This window comes from Aythya ferina (assembly GCF_964211825.1).
Source record: "Aythya ferina genome assembly, chromosome: 21".
In the NCBI taxonomy this organism is placed as follows: Eukaryota; Metazoa; Chordata; class Aves; order Anseriformes; family Anatidae; genus Aythya; species Aythya ferina.
Window position 1 is genome coordinate 4,866,880 of NC_140319.1, and position 22,238 is coordinate 4,889,117.

The 22,238-nt window shown below is 49.8% G+C and overlaps 3 protein-coding genes across 3 annotated transcripts in view; 2 read left to right on the forward strand and 1 right to left on the reverse strand.

Annotated features, from left to right (window-relative positions):
• LOC311422170 (C-signal-like) overlaps nt 1–22,238 on the forward strand; it is a 147,614-nt gene that overhangs the window by 99,552 nt on the left and 25,824 nt on the right. The window lies entirely within an intron of this gene.
• On the reverse strand, nt 6,903–14,039 carry TMEM278 (transmembrane protein 278). The gene is made up of 3 exons (XM_084494953.1): nt 13,735–14,039; nt 11,151–13,581; nt 6,903–8,177 (listed from the first exon to the last, which is right to left on the reverse strand). The coding sequence occupies exons 2-3, from the start codon at nt 11,418–11,420 to the stop codon at nt 7,908–7,910; spliced, it is 540 nt and encodes a 179-aa protein (XP_084351079.1). The 5' UTR covers nt 11,421–13,581; nt 13,735–14,039; the 3' UTR covers nt 6,903–7,907.
• MRPL20 (mitochondrial ribosomal protein L20) lies at nt 18,716–22,223 on the forward strand. Its single transcript, XM_084494954.1, has 4 exons — nt 18,716–18,865; nt 19,814–19,924; nt 20,225–20,302; nt 21,681–22,223. The coding sequence occupies exons 1-4, from the start codon at nt 18,779–18,781 to the stop codon at nt 21,852–21,854; spliced, it is 450 nt and encodes a 149-aa protein (XP_084351080.1). The 5' UTR covers nt 18,716–18,778; the 3' UTR covers nt 21,855–22,223.

Sequence of the window (22,238 nt, forward strand, 5' to 3'; positions counted from 1 at the left end):
CAGGCTGCATGGGCTCCATCCCTCTGACCTGCACTGAAAACCTCTTGGGGGCCAAAGAAATCTGAAAAACTGATTTCCTCTCCATGCTGCTACCACTTTTCAGACCTCTAAGCGTCTGGAGGCTGGTCACAACACAGCCAACGCTCCTTCCTTTGAGTGCCGTGAGTGGAAGGGCTGTGTTTATTTCTCAGTGGCAGCAGACACAGCTTTTGTGGCCGGACAGGAAAGCCACGGAAAGGGATCCAGGATGGCTGAAAATAGAGGTCTCTGCGTGGAGGGGCTGGAAGCTGCCACGGGGTCAAGATCAGCACAGCAGAAATAGACACCAAAAGGCCATTAAAGGTGAAAGCTGAGCATAGGAAAATGGGCAAGAGAGCAGAAAGTCAGAGGAAAAGGCCTGAGGGAGAGGCTGGGTGGAGATGAGGTAGCAAAGGAGGCAGAGGCTGTAACAGAGGACGAGACCTGGATGGGGACACAGGGACATCTGCTTTGGTGTCCGTGACATTCAGGAACAGTTAGGGTCCTCTGCCCACAGCCGGACACGTCTCCTGCTCAGGAGGCATGCAGTTCTGGTGGCGCCATGCAGAGAAAACCCGTGTCTCTGCTAGCCTCATTGCCCTCCCTGTGTGTGATTTGAACTTAGAGAGCAAACTGGGGGGCTTGCAGGAAAACCTCCCATCCCACGTCTGTTTTCCAAGCTCATACAGTTAAAAAATAAAACCCAGACAAATGTATTTGGGGAAATCTTCCCCCCCAGAACACAGTAACGAAGTTTTCAATCCCCAACCATCCCTGCATGACACAACCCCCTCAGTATCTTTTGCTTCTTGTGTGTAGTAAAACACTGCACGTGACACACGAGGGGAGGCTGCTGGAGGAGTCGGGAGGACACGGCAGGAACAAAGCAGATGCCGTGGCTTTCAGCAGCAAGAGGTTTGTGTCTGGGAGGAAGTCTGCTCCCCTGGCTGCTATTTTTATTCCTCATCATCTGGTTGGGGGCTAGGGCTTGGTTTCCTTCGCTCTCCACCACATGCTCGGGAAACAATGAAGGCAGGCACAGCCGAAACCGGTGCAGGCAGAGGAGGCAGAGAAGCGAACCAGACAGCACGACAGCACTACCTTTTCCTGCAGCCAAGCCTGCTTTTCATTTTTTATTATTATTTTTTTTTAATTTGCTTCTTATCTCTCCCCGTGTTTTGCGCAAACCATTGAGAGCCAGGTCCAGCCCTGCACATCCTGTCTGCCGTGGAGCTCGGAGGGCTGCCCGCCCAGCCTCAGGGGGCGAAGCACGCCAGGGGCTCCTGGCTCAGGGCAGTGCTGCTTCCCGGCATGGTTTGCTCCACTTTTACGGGGCTGAGCCCACCGCTGTGCCAGCAGAGCACTGTGCCTCGCGCTGAGATATCCCATCTCGTCAAATAGACCCCGAAATGGGATGTCAAAGCAATCCCCAGCACCTACATGGGCTGAGCGTGGCTCCTCAGCTCCCCTCTGAGACAACTCGTGCCCCAGAGCTGGTCAAAGCCCCAGGCTCCAGGGCCTGGCAAGTATAGGAAAGGAAAAGGACAGCCCTGTTTCCCCTTCCTCCCAAAACGCCTGCCACAAAAAGCCACTTTTCCCAGTATTCAAGAGGGATCCCTGCCAGCCTGTGCCCTTGAGGCATCCCCAAGAGCCTTCGGAGCATCCTGCTCACAGCCTCGTGTCCTTGGGGGTGTGCTGGGCAGCTCTGAACATCCCCTCCCAGCCCTGACGGCTCGCACAGGGCCACCCGCTGCAGCCAACCCAGTTCCCGTGTTTTCTGTTGCAGACGTGGGACTGGGAGCCAGCTCGCAAGCTGGGCCAGCTCTGTCTCCTTGTAATTTCCCTGTTATCTCCAAGCCCTGTCCCTGGGCAGGTTCCCACGCCTTTACAGCCCCAGGAGAGAGCCGGGGAGGTGCGGGCGGGGGAGCTGTGCCTGTCACTTGGCACCGAGAACCCCCCCGGCTGCCAGCCTGCGCAGCCAGCAGAGCAGCCAGGAACATGTTGTTGGGATTGCAACACTCCCCAAAGGCTCTAACGTACCTCAGCAGCCTCCTGCGTGGTGCCAGGCAGATGAGAAAGCGATGACAAAAGAGCAATTTTAGGGCTTTCTGGGGTTATTAACCCCGCTGGCTGAAGGGCTGGGGCAGAGCCCTGCTTTCAGGTGAGGAGGAGGAATAACCATGCTGCTCAGCACCACCTCCCTACTGCCACAGAGGTACAGAGCCAGCCCCGTTGTGAAATGAGTGCTGCCTGCCTGGGCACTCCGTACAGCTCCCAAAATACCTGCCTGCTGGTGAAGCAGCTCCAAGCCAGGATGCTCTTCAAGGGCTGGAGCTTCCCTCGGTAGCTCTCAGTCCTGCTGAACACGGGGAACATCCTAAGCAAACATTTTAGGGTCGGAACTCAGTTGCGTGGCTGGGATTGTGATGCTGAGCTTGGACTGAAACCAGGCAGCATGCTCGGTGCCCCTTCCACCCATTCAATGACTCCGGGGGCTCTCGGTCTGGACATAAAGCACCATTAAACCCCTGAGCCCTCCCTGCACCCCCGTTGTGGCAAACCCAAATTATCTACGGGCTGCTCCAGCTGGGTTTATCCTGCAGGATCCCGTCCCAAAGCTTCCCACTGGCACTGCCTGGAGGGCAGAACAAGCCCGCGTTGTCTCTGAGCTGGGGGAAGGACAAAACGGGTGGGCAGAAGGGAATAAAGGCGCTGACCTTACCCAGCTGTCCCGTGTGCTTCGTATTTGTCATGGTCTGTGCGTAATCCCCTTGCTCCCCAGCTTGGCCAGACTTTGGGAGCTGGGCTGTTAACACGATTCCTCAAGAGGGAAGCAGCCGAGGTACTTGGGGCAATATTGGCTGGCTCTAATTCCCCAAAGCAACGCTTTGCTTTTCAGAAATATTGTGGTAGTGATGCCCAGGCACTTCCCTTCGACAGGGCTGCCGGCTGTGAAGTGAGATCTCGCTTTCTGGCCCTGACACAAGCACTTTTCTCTGCTTCTTTTTCTTTTTCATTTTTTTTTTTTCCCATGAGCAGAGAAGGACTGTGATGATTGATAAGGTTTTTCTAAATTGCAGTCTCGGCCTCAAAGAGGGCTGGGAAGCAGCTCGCAGCGCCTGCACCATCGACCCTCCCAGCCATCCCGCGTTAGTATTGATTTTGGGAGCTATATAATTTATTTATTTCCCTATTCTTCCGCAGCTCTTGCACAAAGAGCCCTTTGGCAGTGCGTGCCTGCCAGATGGCCTCAGAGCAGTGCTTATATTTTAGCGGCACTGTGCGTGCCCAGCAGCAACACACCAAGCACACGCAGCTTCCCTGCTCCCTCCTGCCACTCGCAGCCTCCTGGGGTGGCTGCTGTCGCTGTGAGGGACTGGTTTGATGGTGGGGGACACCAGTATCAAGGCACATGGGTTAAATTGCTGCTTTCCTGCTCACCCTCAGCCCTCTCACCCGCACAGCAGCTCCCACGGAGCCCCAGGGGACTGCTCAGGACAGGGCTGCCCCGTGCTGCATCGCTGGCACCAGTGGGATCAGCTCACGGGGTGCAGGAGCCCCTATTAGGCCCCCGCTGGTTATTTGTTTTTTAATCATTCCCAGTCATTCCAACCACGTCTCCCAGCAGAGCTGGAAACGATCAGAGCTGGAAACGATCGCCGGTGAGCGGTTAGCTCGGCGAGAGAGAGGGAGGTGTGGGAGGACAATGGCCGTCTCCCCGAAGACGCTCGGGTTACCGCCGAGCAGTTAGCAAGGCAAACAGAGGGAGTGCAGGCCAAGCTGTCCAGCACATGTGTCGGAGGAGTCCTGTTACCACGTGGGGCCCTGCCAAGTGAGCCTACGGAGTCACGCAGCAAAAACGAAGCACTTGGAGCACGCATCCGCCGGAGACGATGCTGAGAGCAGCGGCTAAGGGCTCGTGGCAAGGGACCAGGAACCCTGCTTGGAAGCTGCTGAGCCCCTCCGGGAGCCGGTGCTGGCCATTCCCACGGGATTCGCTTTCCTTGGGTGGCTGAGGAACCACCAGGAGGAAAGGCAGAGCCCCAGCCTCTTCCCTCTGTGGCCACAGCCCTAAGTGCACTCACTCCCAGGCTCTGCCCGAGCAGCCCTGGCATGGCCTCCTCCCGCCCAACACCACATCGCCCCTGTCCAAAAAAAAAATCCTCCGATTTCAGTCCTGATCGTCCTGCCGTCTGTCCGGCTGGACGAGCAGTTTGTACTTGCACTGCCCCCAGCTGAGGGCTCCAGGAACTGAAGGCATCAGGGGACCAGGAGCCCTCTGGCTTCAGCATCTCAGCCAGGTTCTTGGCCGGCCTCAGCCGGCAAATTCGGGAGCCGTTCCTTCCTTCAGCCATTCCTTCAGGCCCAGCTTCCCACCCACCGGCCTACGTTTCCCTGCAATCTGCATGAGCTCGGCATTCCTTTGAGCTGAAGTCTGCTCTCCTTTACTCAAATCCGAAGCATCTCTGATGATTTCTGTGGTGCTGGGCCAGACACGTGCTTGCACGAGAGGAATTTGTTCTTTATTTCAGGAGTGCCTGAGGCTTATTCATCCCTGGCTCTTACACTCCATGCGGAGAAGGTCCAGAATGGGAATTAAGGACCTGTGTGGGGTGAGACAAGCTCTTCCTCCTGCCACTTGTGGAAACCTGTTAGCATTCATTTGTCACATTAAATCCATATGCACCCTAAACATAAGGCTTCCATAAACATTCATGCACAGTGATGCTGAGGCCCAGGATGTGGAAGCAGAGGGGTGAGGGGACCTGCTCAGCACCACCAAGCTGCAGCAACACCTCCCGGCCAGGAGGAAGCTTCTGTGAATGAGGATTTCCCTCCTCTGCTGTCCCTCGGCACTCATCCTGCCACTAACCCAGAACAGAAAGCTGATGGCAGCAGCCAGTGAACACCCTTGGGGTGTCATTACGTGTTTGTGAAGAACAAGACCACTTACTACAATGGTTTCTATTTTTCTAAAAACTTTCCAGCCCCTCTGTTAGCTATCAAGCTGTGATTTTGCAGTTTTCCTGCTTCCCCCAGTGCACTCCACAAGCGCCTCCCCTAAAAATGACCCACCCATTGCCACAACAGCAGGGGCTTGGGATCCCGTCCAAGCACATCCAGGAGGGGGATCCAAGTCAAAGACGCCCAGATTCCTCCTACACAGGACGTTTCAGCAGCCTCAGCATTGCTGAGCTTGTGTCACAAGCAGGAATTTGAACCCCAAAACCCGGGGGACACAAGCTTTGTTGCAGCATGGGTGGGCTCCTGGAGCCCAGTTGCTGTTCTCCTTCCCCTGCCCACCTCTACAAGTGCTCCTCTGATGATGACGAAGGCAGCGAGGAGCACATCTGAACCATCTTGTCTATCACCAGGTGACACACAGCAGCATCTCTGAAATATTCCCCCTGTTTCAGCCTGGGTTGGGTTATTAATGCTTTCCCACACTGTTCCCCTATTTCCTGCTCTCCACCTTTGCAGGATTGCTCACGGTTCTATCACACCTTCCATAAATCCAGCATGAAGCAGCCATCCCAGGTGATTCATACTCAGAAGATACCCAGCTTTGGCTCAAGGTAAATTAACTGCTTGACACCTGCTGCACTTTCAGCTTTTTTTCTGGGCAATTTTTTATCCTGGGGATTCATGCTGCAGGAATGAAATACTCCTGCAAATGTTGGTTCATTTCTAATGTTTCCAGCACGCCGTTCTGGGCTGGTTTCTTAGCCTTGAAGGGCTCTTAATGTCCTGCCAGGCTGCCTGGGTCATGCTTCCAGGCGAGGAGGAAGAGCTCTCAAGCTGATGCTTACATCTAAGAGGAGAGGCTGGCCGAAGGACAGTGAATGGCTTAAGCACCACACTGCAAGGCAGGGCAGGAGAGCGCAATGCCTTGTTTAAGAACCTTGTAGCCACTTATCAGAGCAGCAGCGGGGAAAAAAAGGGGGAAAAACCCCACTGTCCTTCAGCAGGGTGCCAGGCAGAGCTGTGCTCTGAGCCCACACTGGCCGGGTGATCCCAGAACAAAGCCCCTGGTGTGCAGCAGCCTCCCCCTGGCATCTGCTGGCACAGCTGCCCCAAGGCAAAGGGCATCAAGGGCGTCTGTGTGCTCCCAGCAGGGCATTTAGGGTCAATCCAGTCTCACAGCAGAGCTTCTGCACTGCTTACAGCACATCACCACGCTGTCTGCCCGTGGCAGGACACCCTCGAGGTACAGCTTGCCTTCCGAGGCCTGCTGTGCTACCGAGATGCGACTCCAGCTCTAGATGAGGTTGACAAAAACACACAAATGAAGCAGTTTAGTCAGCATTCCCACCCTGCAAAGTCCTAAAACAACAGAAAAAGAAGGAGAATGCTGACTCTGCATTCCTCTGACCGCTGGTGCTGGGCTGGAACATCCTTGCCCGCTCCTCAGTCACAGCAGCATTACGTGACAACTCGATCTGTAAATGAAACTCTATCCAACCTGTCACACCTGGAGCATCCTGGAGGTGGTTTGTTGAGACTCTGTCTTGCTGCAGCTGCCAGGAGGGGATAAGTGGCAGTGAAATCTGGCAGAATGACTCAGCTGAGCGGACAGAGCCAGCAAAGCAGCCCCGTAGTGCTGCTGCCCCGGCTGCTTTAATAGAACGCAGGTTCCTGAGGATCCCGAGCTCAGCCTGTTTACCACCACAAAGTTGTGCAATTGAGGACAGAGCTAAAGTTCTGCACTTTACAAAAAGTTAAAAAGATAAATAAATCAATCCTCAGAAACAAATGCAGAAGTTATGTGTTGATTCACACTGGTGCTCTTGTTGGCCCTGCCTGCTATAACAGGCCCCAGGCAGCCGGTCCTGGTGCAGCCTGTGCTTTGAGACAGCTTCGAGACAGAACAGAAACTCCCTCGGTGGAGATTTGGCACGATCTTTATTCACACATAGCGCTGGCAAGAGCTGGCAGGCAGAGGAACAGCAGCAGGGAGAGGGGACAGCTCGCAGAGGTCAGCAGCACAAGGCCCCACTGACTGAACCAGAGACCCCAGAGACCCACCATGGTTTAAGGAGAGCAGCACAGCATGCCTAGGGGTGGAAGACCCCCCTGTAGTCACTGGGGGTCTCCAGCTTGTCCTGGCAGGAGCCCTAACACTGCCCTGAACCAAACAACCTGAGCATGACAAAGGGCAAGGAGCTGTTTGCAGGTTGGTAGCCGCCACCAGACAAGCGTGCTTCAGCTCAGCAGCTGGAAAAGGGGAAAGACCCAAAGATCGGCACGAACATCTGCAGCCACCCCAGCGAGCTGGCTCAGGAACAGCAAAACGAGCACAGCACTGCCACAGACTGTGGGGAGGAGGGTCAGGTAAGTGGGGGAAGAGCTCATGGTGTGTCAGAAAGCTGTGGATACCAGCCACCACAGAGGCAGCAACCTGCAGACACCTTGCAAGAGGTTTGAAACACAGGCAGCCCAACACTGGGGGAAACCACAGCTGCTTCCACAGGGCTGGATGCTTCCCCAAGTGCTGCTGGACACAGGGAGACCTCTGAGGCGTGGAACAGAGTCCACAGCTGCTCTCACTACATGTGTAGATGGATACTGGGACCTGTGCTGTGAGGGCTGGACACCGCGCTGCTCTGAGCACAAGAGGCACTGGCAGGGGTCCTCATTTTTCTGAATATCGGCTTTACCATCAAGGTCTTGCATTGCTTGTCTCTCCCTTACAGCATCCTTCACCTGGTTATAGACAGAGGGTTACAAACAAAGCTGTAGGAGCCTCGTAGGCTCACGAACACCTCTCCCTTCCTCTCACAGCTGGGCACCGCTCTGCAGAGGCCTGGGGGCAATTTGGGAGGTGGTGGGGAGGGACAGGGCAGGGAGAAGGGCGAGCTGGGTGGGCCAGGGCCTCAGGTGCTGCAGACTCATACCCAGGCCTTGACCTGGGTGTTCCAGCCCCTGGCACAGCCACACAGACCTCCCTCCTCGTACCAGCGCCATTTCACCCCCTTGTACACAGCCCTGCTCCAGGGCTGGAAGCACATGAAGAGGCGGAGGCGCCTGGCCAGGCTGCAGTAGGTGGCCATGGCCACCACGATGAGAGGCGACATGATGACGAAGCCCAGGATGATGAGGGCAGAAGAGCTGTTGTCATCCAGGACGGTTTTGCAGTAGCGGGCCGTGGAGTGCAGCACCTGCAGGAAGAGGGAAGAAAGTTGATCACAGATCTCATGGCAGACAGGAGCAGTGACCAAAGTACCCCCAGGTTTTAGGGCTTTCCCAGTGAGCCAGGCCTCATCCTTCTCTGCAAGCTGAGCTCAGAAATCCTCAGGGTACATCATGACTGACAACGCTTAGCCAGGCTTTCAATTACTCCAGCAGCTCTGTGAGATGAGAGCACCGCACACCGATCCTCAGGCAGCGAGTGTTAATCTTTATTAAGTTATCCCTAACAGCACAGCTTAGCAGCTGATAGCTGCAAACCAAATCAAGAGGCTTCCTGCAGCTACACCACCAGGGGTGGCACAGCATGCTGGCAGTTATAGCAAAGTAAATAAAATGCAGCAGAAACGTTCAATGCTACAGATAGGTGGGTCACTCCACAGCCCACCCCCCGGGCTCCCAAGGCTGCTTTATGCTCTGTTTTAGGGCACAGTGTACTCATTACAGCCTCCCAGCATCTCCCAGACCTGCCAGAATGCCCTGAGCACCCTGTGCTGCTGCACAGCACCCCGCACAGAAGCTGCTCCTGGCTGATGGGTTCAAAGCCCCCCTTCCATCCTGGCAGCAGGAGCACCAAGTCAAGCCACTCGCTTCCGGATTAACAACTGCTCTGGGCTACCCCCACCTCCTCCAATCTCTTTTTTTTTTTTTTATTCTTCCAGTACAAAAAAACACAATCACACTCAAAAAATAATCCATCTAATGGCTCTGCAGTGCAGAAATCAGCCTCCGGCTACAAGGAAGACACAGAACAGCAGCAGCCCAGAGACAAAGGGCTGCCCTCGTCGAGCCATCCTGCAGTACTCCTGCTCTACCTCGCCTTAAAAGACAAGTGTGCATTAAGAGACCCCTCGCAGCTAACAGCAGCGCAGTTGCTTTCACATCCGCTGTACTCAAAAGCTTTTTGCCTCTCCTCAACGCCCAAAGCCATCAGGGAGAACACTGTGTGCAGAATGGAGAGCTCGGAGTCTTCCGAGGTGAGGGTGGGCAGCACCGAGAGGCAGTCCTCATGCTCCTTCCCATTCTGAGACCAATCTGAAGTTCACATTTCTGACTTTCAAGGAGCAGTTTCAGGTCACGGGAGAGGTAAGAGAGGTCAGGACCTTTCTGAACCACTGTTCCTGCCCGCAGGCCCTGCAGAGCCTCCCACATGGCCCTGTTGGGATCACCTGCTTGCATCGTACAGGAATGTTTTTCATGTGGCAGAGCTACAGTGGGAATTGCTGGGCCCAGAGGTAGGGGATTTCTCTATGAATCATGTTTCACTCCAACTAGCATCAGCAGCACTTGTCTGCCCTGCTCGACAGAGGAATTACCATGACAGATGTCTCCCTGTTTGTTAGTCTGCAGAATGAGGAGAGGCTTTTCCATACCAGCAGCTCAGAGCCGTCATTATTTCAGGGCTGTGAAAACCAAAAGCCAAACCTCTCAGACCAGCAGAGACATCAGAAAGCAGCAAAGCCCAGTCCCTCTGCCAGGGAGCTGAGATGGGGGAGCAGCGGGCTGACAGCTTGTGTTCTTGGACATCAGCTGAAGAACACGACGCAGTGCCCTCATTGCAGGAAGGGATCCATGTGCTGAAAAACATCACCACCCACGCCAGGATCCGCTCAGAGGTCCCGAGGAGTTGGCTGATTAGATGGGATGCACAGATTTTTATTAAAGGGAAGGGGAGAGCTTTCTCCCTTCAGTATTTCTCAGCTAAATACATCGGTTTGAGGTTTTATATCTTCCCTTTAGTTCAGATTCTGTGCACTGGGGAGGCCAAGAGCATCTTACCCTTTAATCCCATTCTCCCTCCTGGGAGAAGGTACTTTGGGGTTTGTTTTTTCCCCCCTCCCCAAGGCAGGAAGCAAGCGAGTGCTTCTAACACTGGGTAATCAGCAAGAGAAATCAGACCGAGCTGGCCTAGCAGTGACTGCCAGCGAGGAAAACAGGAAAACTGCTTCTTCGCATCCACTTAGAGGATTCCAAACATATTTATGGAAATATACTAAGAAGAGGAAATTCATAAGTATTCTCGGAATAATGAAATTCAGAGGGCAGCAGCCACAGCTGGAGCCCTTACCAAGCAAGGAAACACAAAGGCTGGACTAAGTGAGGAGCTGCAGGAACACCTGAACACGAGGCTGGCTTCGGAGGGGTTATAGGTTCAGACACACTTTATTACTGCTATATAGTATTACTGCTATAGGACAGTCATGTACAGAGCTTACTTAAATGGAAAGTAGCAAACCCTAACAGGGTTCTTTCACCCAATCAAGCTTCCATTCCCCCCTATACTGAAGAAGGGAGAGGTAAGACGAATAAAATCAAGCTAATTCCTGCTAGCATTCAGATGGGTCAAGCTTTACTTCTGCTGTAAAACATCTACACCACAATACTCTTATCTTGTGCAGGCTTGCGAAATGCTGGGGTTCTTGGTCTGGGACCACTTTGCACAAACAACTGCACTAAGAGCAGGACCCAGGGGTCCTGTGCTGCCTCTGCCCCCAAGGACCCAGACAATCACAGGTAGCTCATGCCGTGTCCTCCCTCTCTCTGCCACAAGAGCCTTTTTGTGCTAGCCCACTGACACTGGAAGCACGGGTGCCAGCCAGCTGCTTGAAGGCAGCCCAGAAGCCACAAAGCCTCTACTATCCCATACAAACGTGTATGCCAGCCCTGATGGTGGCTGCATCATGGGCACCAGGCAGGAGAGTGAGCTCCCCTGCACAGCCAGGAGCCTGCAGGTCTGCGTGAACCCCCAAAAAGCAATTTTTCTCAGCTCAATCTATACACATGAAAGTCTGCACACTCCTCCCTGTATAAAACAGAGGCAAAACATGAGGATTGTAGCCTTGCTTTTAAAGCCACTGCTTCCCCACGGGCTAAAATAAAACCCTCATGGGTTGTTCTGCCGTAGGGGTGGCTGTTAGCAGCCAAAGGGAGCGAGGCTTACTTACCCGAGAGTGGCATTGGAAGCCAAAGTAAACCACCACAATGGTGGGGAGCAAGACAACTGTGAAGATGACAAGCAGCAGGAGAAGATTGATGAAGAAGACTAGGAAGTTCATGGTGACTATCGCCAGGGCCCAAGCCCAGCAGCACCAGGTGCTGCGGGGCTCCCTGGGGAGCAGCTGGTCATCCATGTCATACGGTGGGAGGCTGGGAATCATCTTAGACTTGTCTAAGAGGCTTTCTGCTCCAAAGTCCTCGGTCTCCTGGTCAGACATCCTCCAGGAAGGTTGCTGATCAATCCACACACACTTTTCCAAAATGGTTTATTTGCTTTTGGCCACCAAACTGGGAAGCAATTTGCTGAGGCTTTTCCTACCTCTCCTGCACATGAAGAACACAACGGGGCAAGGAAGGGATGGCTTTTGGCCACTTGCTCTCCCAGGACCTGGCCAATGCAAGTTTTTCCTTTCAGGTTGTTTGCCAGTCCTGACCTCTGTTTCAAAGATGCGTCTGCTGGACGTTTGGCAGCAGCTGTGGCTTTGAGCCCACAACACGCCTGTTTTTCTGCTGTCCTTCCTAGGAGCGTGATCCCAAGAGGTCCCCAGCAGTTGCTCTCAGCTTCAGTAGGCTGCTCAGTCCCAGAGAGCACCTACCTTCAGCTTCCTCCTCCAACTTTGAGCACTGTTGCTTGCGAGCAATATCAGGCTTCGGCACACCATCAGGCAGGTCCTTGACTGCAAGCCACCTTCCCGTGCTCCTCACCCCGTACCCACTCAAATATTCCCATCCAGCTCTCACCCAAACGAAGCGACCCGGGATGGTAACGAGCAGGAGCCGCTTTCCCCGCCGCCTCACTGGAGTCTTCGCCCAGCACGCGGAGCTGGGAGCAAAGATGGAGCAGCGTGTTGTTTCAGTGCTCTCCCGTTGTCACAGGCACTCAGCCGCGAGCAGTGTCTTCCTCGGAGGCGGCTCGGAGCCTCGCAGCGCTGCTCTGTTTACAGCGTGGCTGCTGGAGCTGCTCTGTGCCAGCCAATCGCTTCCAGCTGCCTCGCGAGTGATTTAGCACGCAGCACCCAGGAACCACACTCCAACCGTGCGTTCCCAGGGCAAGATGGCCCTTTTGGAATTGAAATCATTCTGCCTGCGATTTGTTTTCTATGTGCTCGCTCTCTCTCTGAAGTCTTACGCTAACTGATAATAATCAACGCGTAGCTCAAATCTTCTGTTGTCTGCAGTCACCACCGCTATTGTCTGTGGAGCGGACTGGTATATGTTTGTGCTGAAGGCACAATGATTGATTATTCTACCTGCCTCATTTGGTCAATATTAGTTAAGAAAGCCATCAATAGCTCCCCATTTACAGAGCCTTTTAGGTAGATTCACCTAGGCACGACCACAGTGCTGCAGGAGGAGGAAAACTTTCTTCCAGGAGGAAATTGAGGTTCATAGGTCTTACCAGAAGGCACAGCTTATCCACAGCACAGGGCAGGAATCCAGGAGTCCTGTTTTTCATTTGGTGCTACTTAGAGAAATTCTGCCTTGGGAAAAGGTTGTGAAACTGTTCACAGGCTAAATATAAAATGTTTTTATGTTGCAGACGAGTGTTAGCTTCCCCTCATCAAATGCTTTTAAGAATTGCACATTTTGGTGCCTGTGCCCCAGCCCTTGATGTGTTTTGGTATGTTTATCAGCCTTCCCTATTCACTGGCCAGCTGTAGCGGCATACACAGCAAAGCTAAAGCTACAACAAAGTTCTCTGAGGGCTCGGCCAGCCCTGCTCATGAAGCAATTACTGGTGGCCCATTAGCAGAGCTCTACAAATGATTAATTTGTGCTGGTGGCCCTCTGGGGCTGAATTCCAGGCAGCTGCATCCCAAACAATCCATGGCTCAGCAGCCTCCACCAAATCCATGCCACCAGGAGGTGACGGGGCAACACAAATATGCTATCCAGGCTTGATCTTCTCATCACATGTCTGCTTTAAAATGTTCCCAATTTCTGGCATTGCTTTTAATTAGAGTTCAGCTCTGTTGTGCCAATCACTACATAGATGTACTCCTCTCTTTGAGGACTTGGTCTCCCTTAGAGATTTTTGTGCTGAATGCTGTGGGAAAGGTGGTCTGGGCCCAAAGGATGCTCTGGTATCCATTTTGGTATTACCTGGTTTAAAAGCACCTGGTCTGAAGATTCAGCAGGTAATGAGGGCACACAGATTGCCGTGGTTGTACTCAGGGCAGGCATGGTCAGGAAGCCTCCCAGTCCCAGTTCTACCAGTACTGGAAGCACTTTCTCTTCCTGAGCTGGGAGACTGCCACACACCACTTACGCAGCACATATGGAAAGCGGTAGGACATCAAGACCATTTGTAGTCTGGCACATGCAATCAATAAACAAATAGAGGCTTAAAGACTCAAGTAGATTGAACAGATTGAAGAGCTGTGTGAGGAAGATAGATATTGATTTCAAAGGTATAATGGGTGATACAAGCAAGTAGGAAGCCTTTTGAAGCAGGTTAGCAGATTTTAAACGCCCTCCACGTTGGTTATGCAATTCCCCTAGCTATTAAGTTTATTAGCTGCTCACACTTACCACATCTTTGTTTTGCTAGGGCTCTTCTTGTAGAACCTCTTTAGCATCCAGGAGGGTCTCAGGAGATTTGCCTCATGAATATCAAGGCAATAAAAATTCCCCCAGTTAGTCTGTGCCAGGGAGCAGATCACAAGTAAGGTGCAGCATCCTTACTTAGGGCACAAATTGCTCACAGCTGCAGGGCACTTCGTTCTGTCCTTACCACTGACAGACCCCAAAGCCCAGTAAAGCACAGAAGCCAGCCTGTGAGTGATAACAGAGTCCCTGAGCAGACCTGGCTGGAGCAGAGCTAACCCCTGGGATGCACAAACCTACAGCAGGAGTCAGAAAGAGAGCTGAGCTTAAAAAGGCCTCCAGGCAGAGGCTGTGGGGTGGAAGCCTCAGCTGAGGTTTATCAGGGCCATGAAGCCCTACTGGTGCCCCAAAGGCCCTAACACCCTCATAAAGGGCTGTGCAGGAAGGGAAACTTGGATTATGGTCAGGAAGCCAAGACAGGTCTCCTCTTCTTCTGTCCCTTCACCAGCTCCCCGTCTCCTTTTAAGAACCAAGCCAGATGAGTTAATCACAAGGTTTGCTTAATTTGATGGAAACACAAATGTTCCTACAATGTCTGTTGTACAAAGTCTTCCCTCATGACAGCCTGGTGTCTGCCACCTCTGAGGAACCAGACCGGGGAGCTGGAAGGCACGTGGAGATGTGGGTGGAGATATATCAATATCTAATTACAGTGCAGTGATCTGCATGAGTGCCTAGGAGAGTTGCAAAGCCAGGCGACTCTTCTGCAATTCTTAAAATTAATGGCTTTGTCGCAGAAATAATTATCTGTGAACCAAGGGTGTTAACGTCTACCAGCACAAACCTGGTTCCTCAGACTCCTGGACAGAACCTGAGCTGCAGACCACTCCCCAGCCTGCTCGGAGCTGTGAAAGGTCTTTTCAGACCACACTCTGGCAAAGATGGTGAAAAGTTTGCTATTTGCACAAAATTCTAGCTTCTTCAAGATGTTTTAGAAAGGGAAAAATGAAAGAGAGAGACAGTTTCTCCAACATAATTCTGTTTATTTATGAAGTGGCACGAATCATTTCTTCCTGAAATATGGCAGGGAACAAACAAGGTTTTTTTGTTGTTGTTGTTATTGTTGTTTTTTTGCACACAAGATTTTTAGCCAGTACTAATTCCCAAAAAGATGCTCTCTCTGGAAGCCCTGCTCTCAGGGCTTTCTCTAGCCATTCATGTCCTTTAGCTAGACTTTCCTCAAGGCATTTTATTTCCTCTATCCCTGGCGCTGAAGGTGACATCAACCTTATTTCATCTCCTTTGTTTGTTATTATTTATTCTTTCTGCTAAGTTCTCTGACAGTGAAGGAAAAATAAAAGCTGATGTGCCAGGTGAGGGGGGATGTGTTAAAAATAGACTCAGACTGACAGCACTGCCATCAGCCTGCAGCCTGCTTCATTCTAAAGGAATATACTGGGAAATACGGGAAAACATTAATTTGTAGCACTAGATTGAAGCCAGCACTGTCTGCACTGTACTCAGCTGAATTGGAAGGAGCAGGGTAGGGAAAATAAGGGGGAAACGCAGGCAGCAATTCCTGCCCTTTGGGCAGCAGGCACCAAACTGGCTGCTCTCCAGCCATGAGGGGGAGCCTGGACCACCAGGGCTACCTCACCTGAGATGAGAGAAACCGGGGGCACTCAGCTGAGCAGGAGGGGCCGGAGGAGCCCTGCCATAAGCTGGATTTCTCGGTGGAGTAGTGCCATGAGGAATCCTATGTGCTTCCACTGGAAGAGTATTCTTGTGCTTGGTTGACCCACCTTACTGGAGTGCTAAAGAACAGCTCGGGTACCATGGCGTGCTGCATGGAATAATGTTTTTCCTTGGTTGTCAAACCGAAAAGTCTCTTTGAAAATAACCTGTGTAAGCTGATTATAAATCAATTTACCATGGTTCTGAAATGTAAGTCAAAAAAGCAATGGAAAACTGTCTCCCAAACCTGAAAATGTTCCTCTACTTTTTCATTTTTGAATGTCAAACACTGAAATATTTTTGAAAAGTGCACTAACTAATCCAAACATTTAAAATTGATTTCAAAAAGCACTTCAGTTGACAGATCAATTTATTTTATTTTATTTTTTGACAAAACTGCAAACCCCAGGAGCACCTCTGTTTGGACAGCCACTTTCCTGGGAGAAAGGGAACAAACTGTGAAAACCTTCTAAGTAACTGCTAGACAAACTTCTCATTGAGCAAGGAGCCTGAAATGATTTCCCAGCTGTGCTAGGAAAGCATTTCTAAATCAGACTGGCAAAGCACAAAGGATGCAAACCTGCTTAGCATATATGGTGTAGGGCACAGCTAAGACATTTCATAAACAGAGAATTCATGTTCACATTCTTCAAAAGGCTCACAGTAGCGATGAATAATTTAAAGTCTGGGGAGACAAACGATCTGGAGCAGGAGTGCTGCCACAGGCTCAGAATAATACCTAGCGGGCATACTCAAGTTTTGCTCGGTGCATTTTCAAGTACATTAGCCAAGGGGCAGTATTGTGACTCTTTCTTTTAAAGATGTGCAGATTGAGGCACGGAGAGGGGAAGTTGCTTGCTCTGTCACCTAGCAGGCCAGTGGCAAGACTGAGAACAGATCCTGTGTCTGTTCTGTCTTTTTGGACTCATGAGTCAATATCAATCATCAACATTTTTTAAAGACTACAAGCCAGCCTGTCTCTTTCTAATAATGAAGTCATGTGTGTGAGCGAGATGAAAGAAATACAGAGAGAAACGACCTTTAAAACTCTCACATTGTATGAAAAGCCCATTTTCATCTTGTTCCACCCATTGCCTCACTGCTCACTCAGGCTGAATGGCTCCTAGGGGGGAACGCAAGGCAGTAGCCTTCTCTCAAGCTGCAAAATGTGAAATGTCTGCACAGATCTACCCAGACGTCCAGAGGGAAATAACTGTGGCATACATCCTGCTTTCAGTTATGGCACAGGCCAGCCACAGTGTTAATAAAGCCCTGAATCTGTGCAGGAAAACAGATGGCATTGGATGTAATAAATATGACAAATGGCACCAAGGCTTCTGAACAGTCTCAGCATAGTGAATGGCTGCCTAACAGCCCCTGATTTAAATATATAATATTCTTCAAGAATGAGTTATGCCCTCTAACTGGAGAAAGGTCAAGAAACACACTAAGGGAAAAACAAGAACAACAACAAATATTATAGGAAATACAAATTCAGGCTCAAGCCATTGAAAGACAGCAAACTCAGTGCCAGGCAACTCAAATTCTACCCCCAGATCACTTCTGCTGTGTTGTGCTGGGGTTGCACAGAGCACTGCAGCCCCACAAAGAGCAGGTTTGGCAGCCCTGCGCAGCTTGCCATTCTGTAGGTTTTTCCCCATGGGGAATTGCTTTCCTAGCAGAGGCAGGAGGATCACCTGTGGACTGAATTTCCTTTGCATTTGGGGACCATGTGGAGCTCCCTGCAGAGCAGGTGAATGAGACAGAAACTGCCAGCAAGCAGCAGAGGAGCACCAGAGGAGCTTGAGTAAATGGCTGCTCTAACAAGCTACACCCCATTGCCACAGTAATTTTTCTTGTGCCATTTTTTTTATTCCTTCATAAATAAAAGGGTTTTTACTGTCTGTCAGCAAGGGTGCAGTGATGTGGTAAAAACAAACAAAACAAACAAACAAAAAGCTGTTTAAGTAGTCTAAAAACTGCCACAAATTATAAAGAGCTTCACTAAATCAAGTGAAACTTCCCAAATTATTTTTGCTATAATGAAAACGCATTTTAAACTGTGGGAGGTCTGAATCTTTTGTTCTTTATATTGATTTTCCTTTGGGGGAAAAAAAATATTCTAATGACTCTTCTAATAACCAAGCTGACTTTGAATCAAACAAGCCCCAGTGTTAATAAAAAAAAGATTCCCTAAGCCTCTAATTCTGTAAAATTTCCACATCACTAACAAGCACCTTCCCGTAAATGGGAAGGATGTCTTGATGATGGCATCAGTTATGGAGCAGCTTCTAACAGGAGCATCGTTACTTTGAGATGCTGAAAGTGGTGTGATTAATGATGACCAAATTCATTAGTTATCTTCTCTAATGGTAGAGACTCTTGCTGCTAAGGAGTAACTTTTTCACTGTCTATAACAACAGCCCCATCTTGTGGTTTTTCACGGGTCATAACTTCTCATTTTACTTCTCAACATCTTTTAAGCACAGGAAGAGATTAAGACATGCTGCCCGGTACTGAATTCTTCCTGTCACTGAAAACAGAATGAAGACTTTTCACATTGCTTTAGCACTGCTGGTGAAGGCAGCAAACCTGTAGATTTTTACTGTTAAATGGAACAATGCCAGCATTTCTGAAAGGAGTTTGATAAAAGGAGGTTGTGAAGAGCTGGGGATCAGCTTCTTCTTACAGATAACTATTGACAGGACTAGAGGGAATGGCCTGAAGTTGTGCAAGGGTAGGTTTAGGCTGGAAATGAGGAGACATTTCTTCTCAGAAAGAGCAGTCAGGCGTTGGGATGGGTTGCCCACGAAGGTGGGGGGGTCCCTGTCCCTTGGGGTGTTCAAGGAGAGGTTGGATGTGGTGCTTGGGGACATGGTTTAGTGGGGTGATAGTGGTGGCAAGGGGACGGTTGGACCAGATGATCTTGGAGGGCTTTTCCAACCTTAGTGATTCTATGCTTCTAATGTTAAAGGCATTAGAAGAAACATTAAGAAACCAGAAACATTAGCAGCTATCATAAGCCATTCAGTCCCTCACGTAAAAACACTGGGCGTATTGCTACAGGCAGATACAGACAGCCTAACAATACAAACGCAGAACTCAATGAACACGAGGGAAGGCTTTTGGTTTTGATCATTTAAGGTTGATTACGAAGCGAGGCCGGGCCCGGCGCGGCCTGCTGCGGCCTAGCGAAGCCGGGAGCTGGCGTAATGGCGGGGGCCGCCCCTTGGCCGCTTTGTGCCCGCCCCGGGAGGCGGAGCGGGGCGGCAGGGCCGTGCCCCCGGCGGCGGACATGGTGCTGCTGAGCGCGCCTCGCTGGCTCCGCAGCCGCCTCAGCGACCGCTTCTGGAGGGTGCAGGAGGTGCTGAAGTATGCCCGGGTGAGTGCCGGGCTGTGCCCCGCTGCCCCGAGGCTCTCCTGGATTTGGGGGAGTCGGGTGATGGGAATTCAGCCGTTCCCCTTCGCCTTTGTGCTTCGCTAAAGCGAGCTCGGGGTCCCTGCCGTGAGACGGAGCAGCGGTGGGGGCGAAGGGCAGGAGCTGAGGGGTGGTTTTGTGTTTTTTTTTGTTTGGTTTTAATGGGGTGAAGGAATAACGATTTCCCCTGGCAGCATTCCGAGCACATCTCGTGCACGCTGCTTGGCGACGTGTTCTGAGCAGAGGTGGCAACCTAGGCTGGGGCAGGGCCTTTTTCAAGGGCAGGCTGACAGCATGCTGCTGGGAGGTCTGTCTTGCTGCAGAATTGAGGTGGAAGATGGTGAATTAAGTGGGAGTATCTCTGTCCTGTGGCCAGGCTGCCCACAGCAGCAGTACCAGTGACCTCTGTGTACAGCACTGTCTGCCTTCTGTTATGATGGATAACATGTGGTGTTAATGGTAGCAGCTCCAATAAACCTCTTCCGTAATGCTTTCTGTTTGGGCAGCTGCAGTGTTTTAAACATATCAGAGGGTCCTGTCCCATCCCTGTGGTTGTACAGACAAAACTGAGCTCAGGAATGAGGAGTTTTGGGGTTGATAAAAAGCACTGAAAGATGGTTTTGCTGGTTGCCTTCCTCCTGGAATCATGGCCTAAAGTGAGGCCTGGTTTGTCTCCCTCCTGCTGGACTGAAAGGTTTCAGCCTGTTCCAACTTCTCAGCTTTGAGTTTCCCATGCTGTAAAACAAGAAAATTTTCATTATGTGCTGACTGCAGACTTAGCTGATGTTTGTGAAGTATTTAGTGAACTTTGTTATGAAGGGTTTTGAAGTGCAAACGAGGATATATTAGCATTACTGAAGAGTTTAACAGCTTCAAAGATAACTGAACAAGAACATCTTGTTTTTACTTCAGCATTTTCGTGGAAGGAAGAACCGCTGCTATAAGTTGGCTGTACGAAGTGTTCGGAGAGCTTTTGTGAAGTCTACAAAGGCCAGAAAAGAGAAGAAGAGGCTGCTGAGAGCGGTAAAGAGCAACATGTTAGATGTCAACAGTAAAATGGGAAAAGAGCAGAGCTGATGTGTCTGTTTTCCTTGCTGGGGGGCTCTCTGAAAATGTTTTACTAGCTGGTAAAAAATGCTGTGAATTTAAGGTCTCCCTGCGGTCTGAAAATGATCACATGCTGAAGTACATAGAGGTGTGTCTAGCACTGAGAAAACTGTAGGTCTGAATCTGTTGTATTTACTAAGTGTGAGCAGATCAGTATGACAGAATGTTTACTTCTAAATATTTTATCATCTAAGATATGAATTTTTACTCTTTCAGCTCTGGATCACTAGGATTGAAGCAGCTTCTCTTGAACATGGTTTGAAATACCCAGCTTTCATAAGCAATCTGCTTAAGGTAAGGGTGGTGCTTGAATAATTGCTTTGATTCAACTTTTCAACAGGTTGGAAAAAATGTCTGATAGTGGTCTTTTGTGGCATCAGGTAAATTCATTTGTTTAAACTCTGAAAATGTGAAGCAGATGTAGTCTGACAAAGTATATCAACGGGTTGCTGGTTGCCATGTAAGAGAAGAACTGCAAGGAACTGAACACGCAGCCTCCGACTGCTGCTCTTTGAAGAATAATGGTGAATTAGAACCATTAAGATGAAGAATAATGGTGAATTAAAACCATTAAGGATTGGAACCTGAGCAGGCAGTGCTGGCATAGAGCATGGTAAAAGACTTCTGTTAGACTGAGCTTCTGCCAACATTGTCCTGCTTCCTAGTTCTAGCAATGAAAGTTCTGCTTATGAAAGGAGTTTTTACTCAATTCAGGAACTAAATTCTGCCCTAACCCTGTTTCTCTTCCTTAAATGCATAACCCCCTTTTATTGTGGTGGATACTGCTTCTCACCAGCCTTTGTCCCCAAAATTTTTACTGCTCATCTTAAGAACAAGGCTTGCAAAATGCTTTTACATTTGCTGCTACTGCAGGTGTTAAGTGAGAGCTGCCTCTGCTTCACTCAGTATGTGTGAAAGTACAGAACTTGGATTTGCAAAAGCAAGCCTAAGAAATCTACTTTTTTTGCTTACTAGCTTTGTGTTTCAGTGAACGTAGACAATGCAGACATTTGGTGTCGCAGTCCTTTGTTGTTAAACATGCTGGAGAATTGGTCTTAATTTGTTGATACTGTAATTGTAAAATTAAAACTTGTTTTTCTTGGCCATAATCATAACAAACAGGTAGCGTTTCTGCTTCTTCGAGTGGAACTATGTATACATTTATAGCATATTTCAAAAACATTTAACCTATGTTTCAAATAACCGTATAGGTTTTCTTACATGCTTACTGTAAAGTAATAGTTTCTGGTATTTATACTCTCAATCTTTTGCTTAATCTTCTCATGTTGTAAACAAGAGAATTAAGTACTGCCTAAAAGCTAACTCATTTTTCTTTTGAGATGCCTATACCTTTGTTTCTTGTCTCAGAGCAAGATATTTTTGTAAGGTACTCTGTTAAAAGATCCAAAAGAAACAAACTTTTATATAATACCTCCTGCTTAGAATATAAGAGATTGTTTGCATGGGAAACACTTTGAGAAACACAGTAAACAAATTGTACATGGTAGCTTAATATGTCCGTGAATTAATGGGCATGTCTGACAGTTCCCTAGTCGTGCAAAAATTCTACAATACAGGAAAAAAAAATATTAATTTGCCTTAAAACCTTAACTAGTCATTGGATTATTGTTCCTAAAAATTAGAGTACTTAACCAACAATTCTTGCATTTAGTCCCAGGTGGAGCTGAACAGGAAAATGCTTGCTGATCTGGCTATCTATGAGCCAAAGACATTCAAGTCCCTAGCTGCCTTGGCCCAGAGGAGGAGACAAGAAGGCTTCCTTGCTGCCCTCGGAGATGGGAAGGAACCAGAGGGGATATTTTCACGTATCGTACACCACTATTGATGCCAGGAGCCTGCAGATATGTGTTATAAACAGGAACTCGTACGGCAGGATAAGCTCGCTCACTGTCTGCAGCTGAGATCAGAGCTGCGGAACAAAATCCTCCAAAGACGATGCTTGCAGCAGGGAAGAAGGGTTGGGTCAGGGCGTGAAGTTTGCGCGTGGATGACTTTTTTTTTTTTTCCCAACATTTTGTTAGAAGTGAAATGTGTTAAAATACATCATTAGAAGTGAAATGCATTGAGTTACAAATTGCAGCTCAACCTTAGCAGCGGGTGAGGCGAGCCTGTTGCAGTTCCCCTGTTAAAACATGTACAGCGTGCACATATTTTCTGTTCAGTGAAGAACTTAATAAAGGTGTTTTGTGTGTTTTTTTTTTCCTAAATG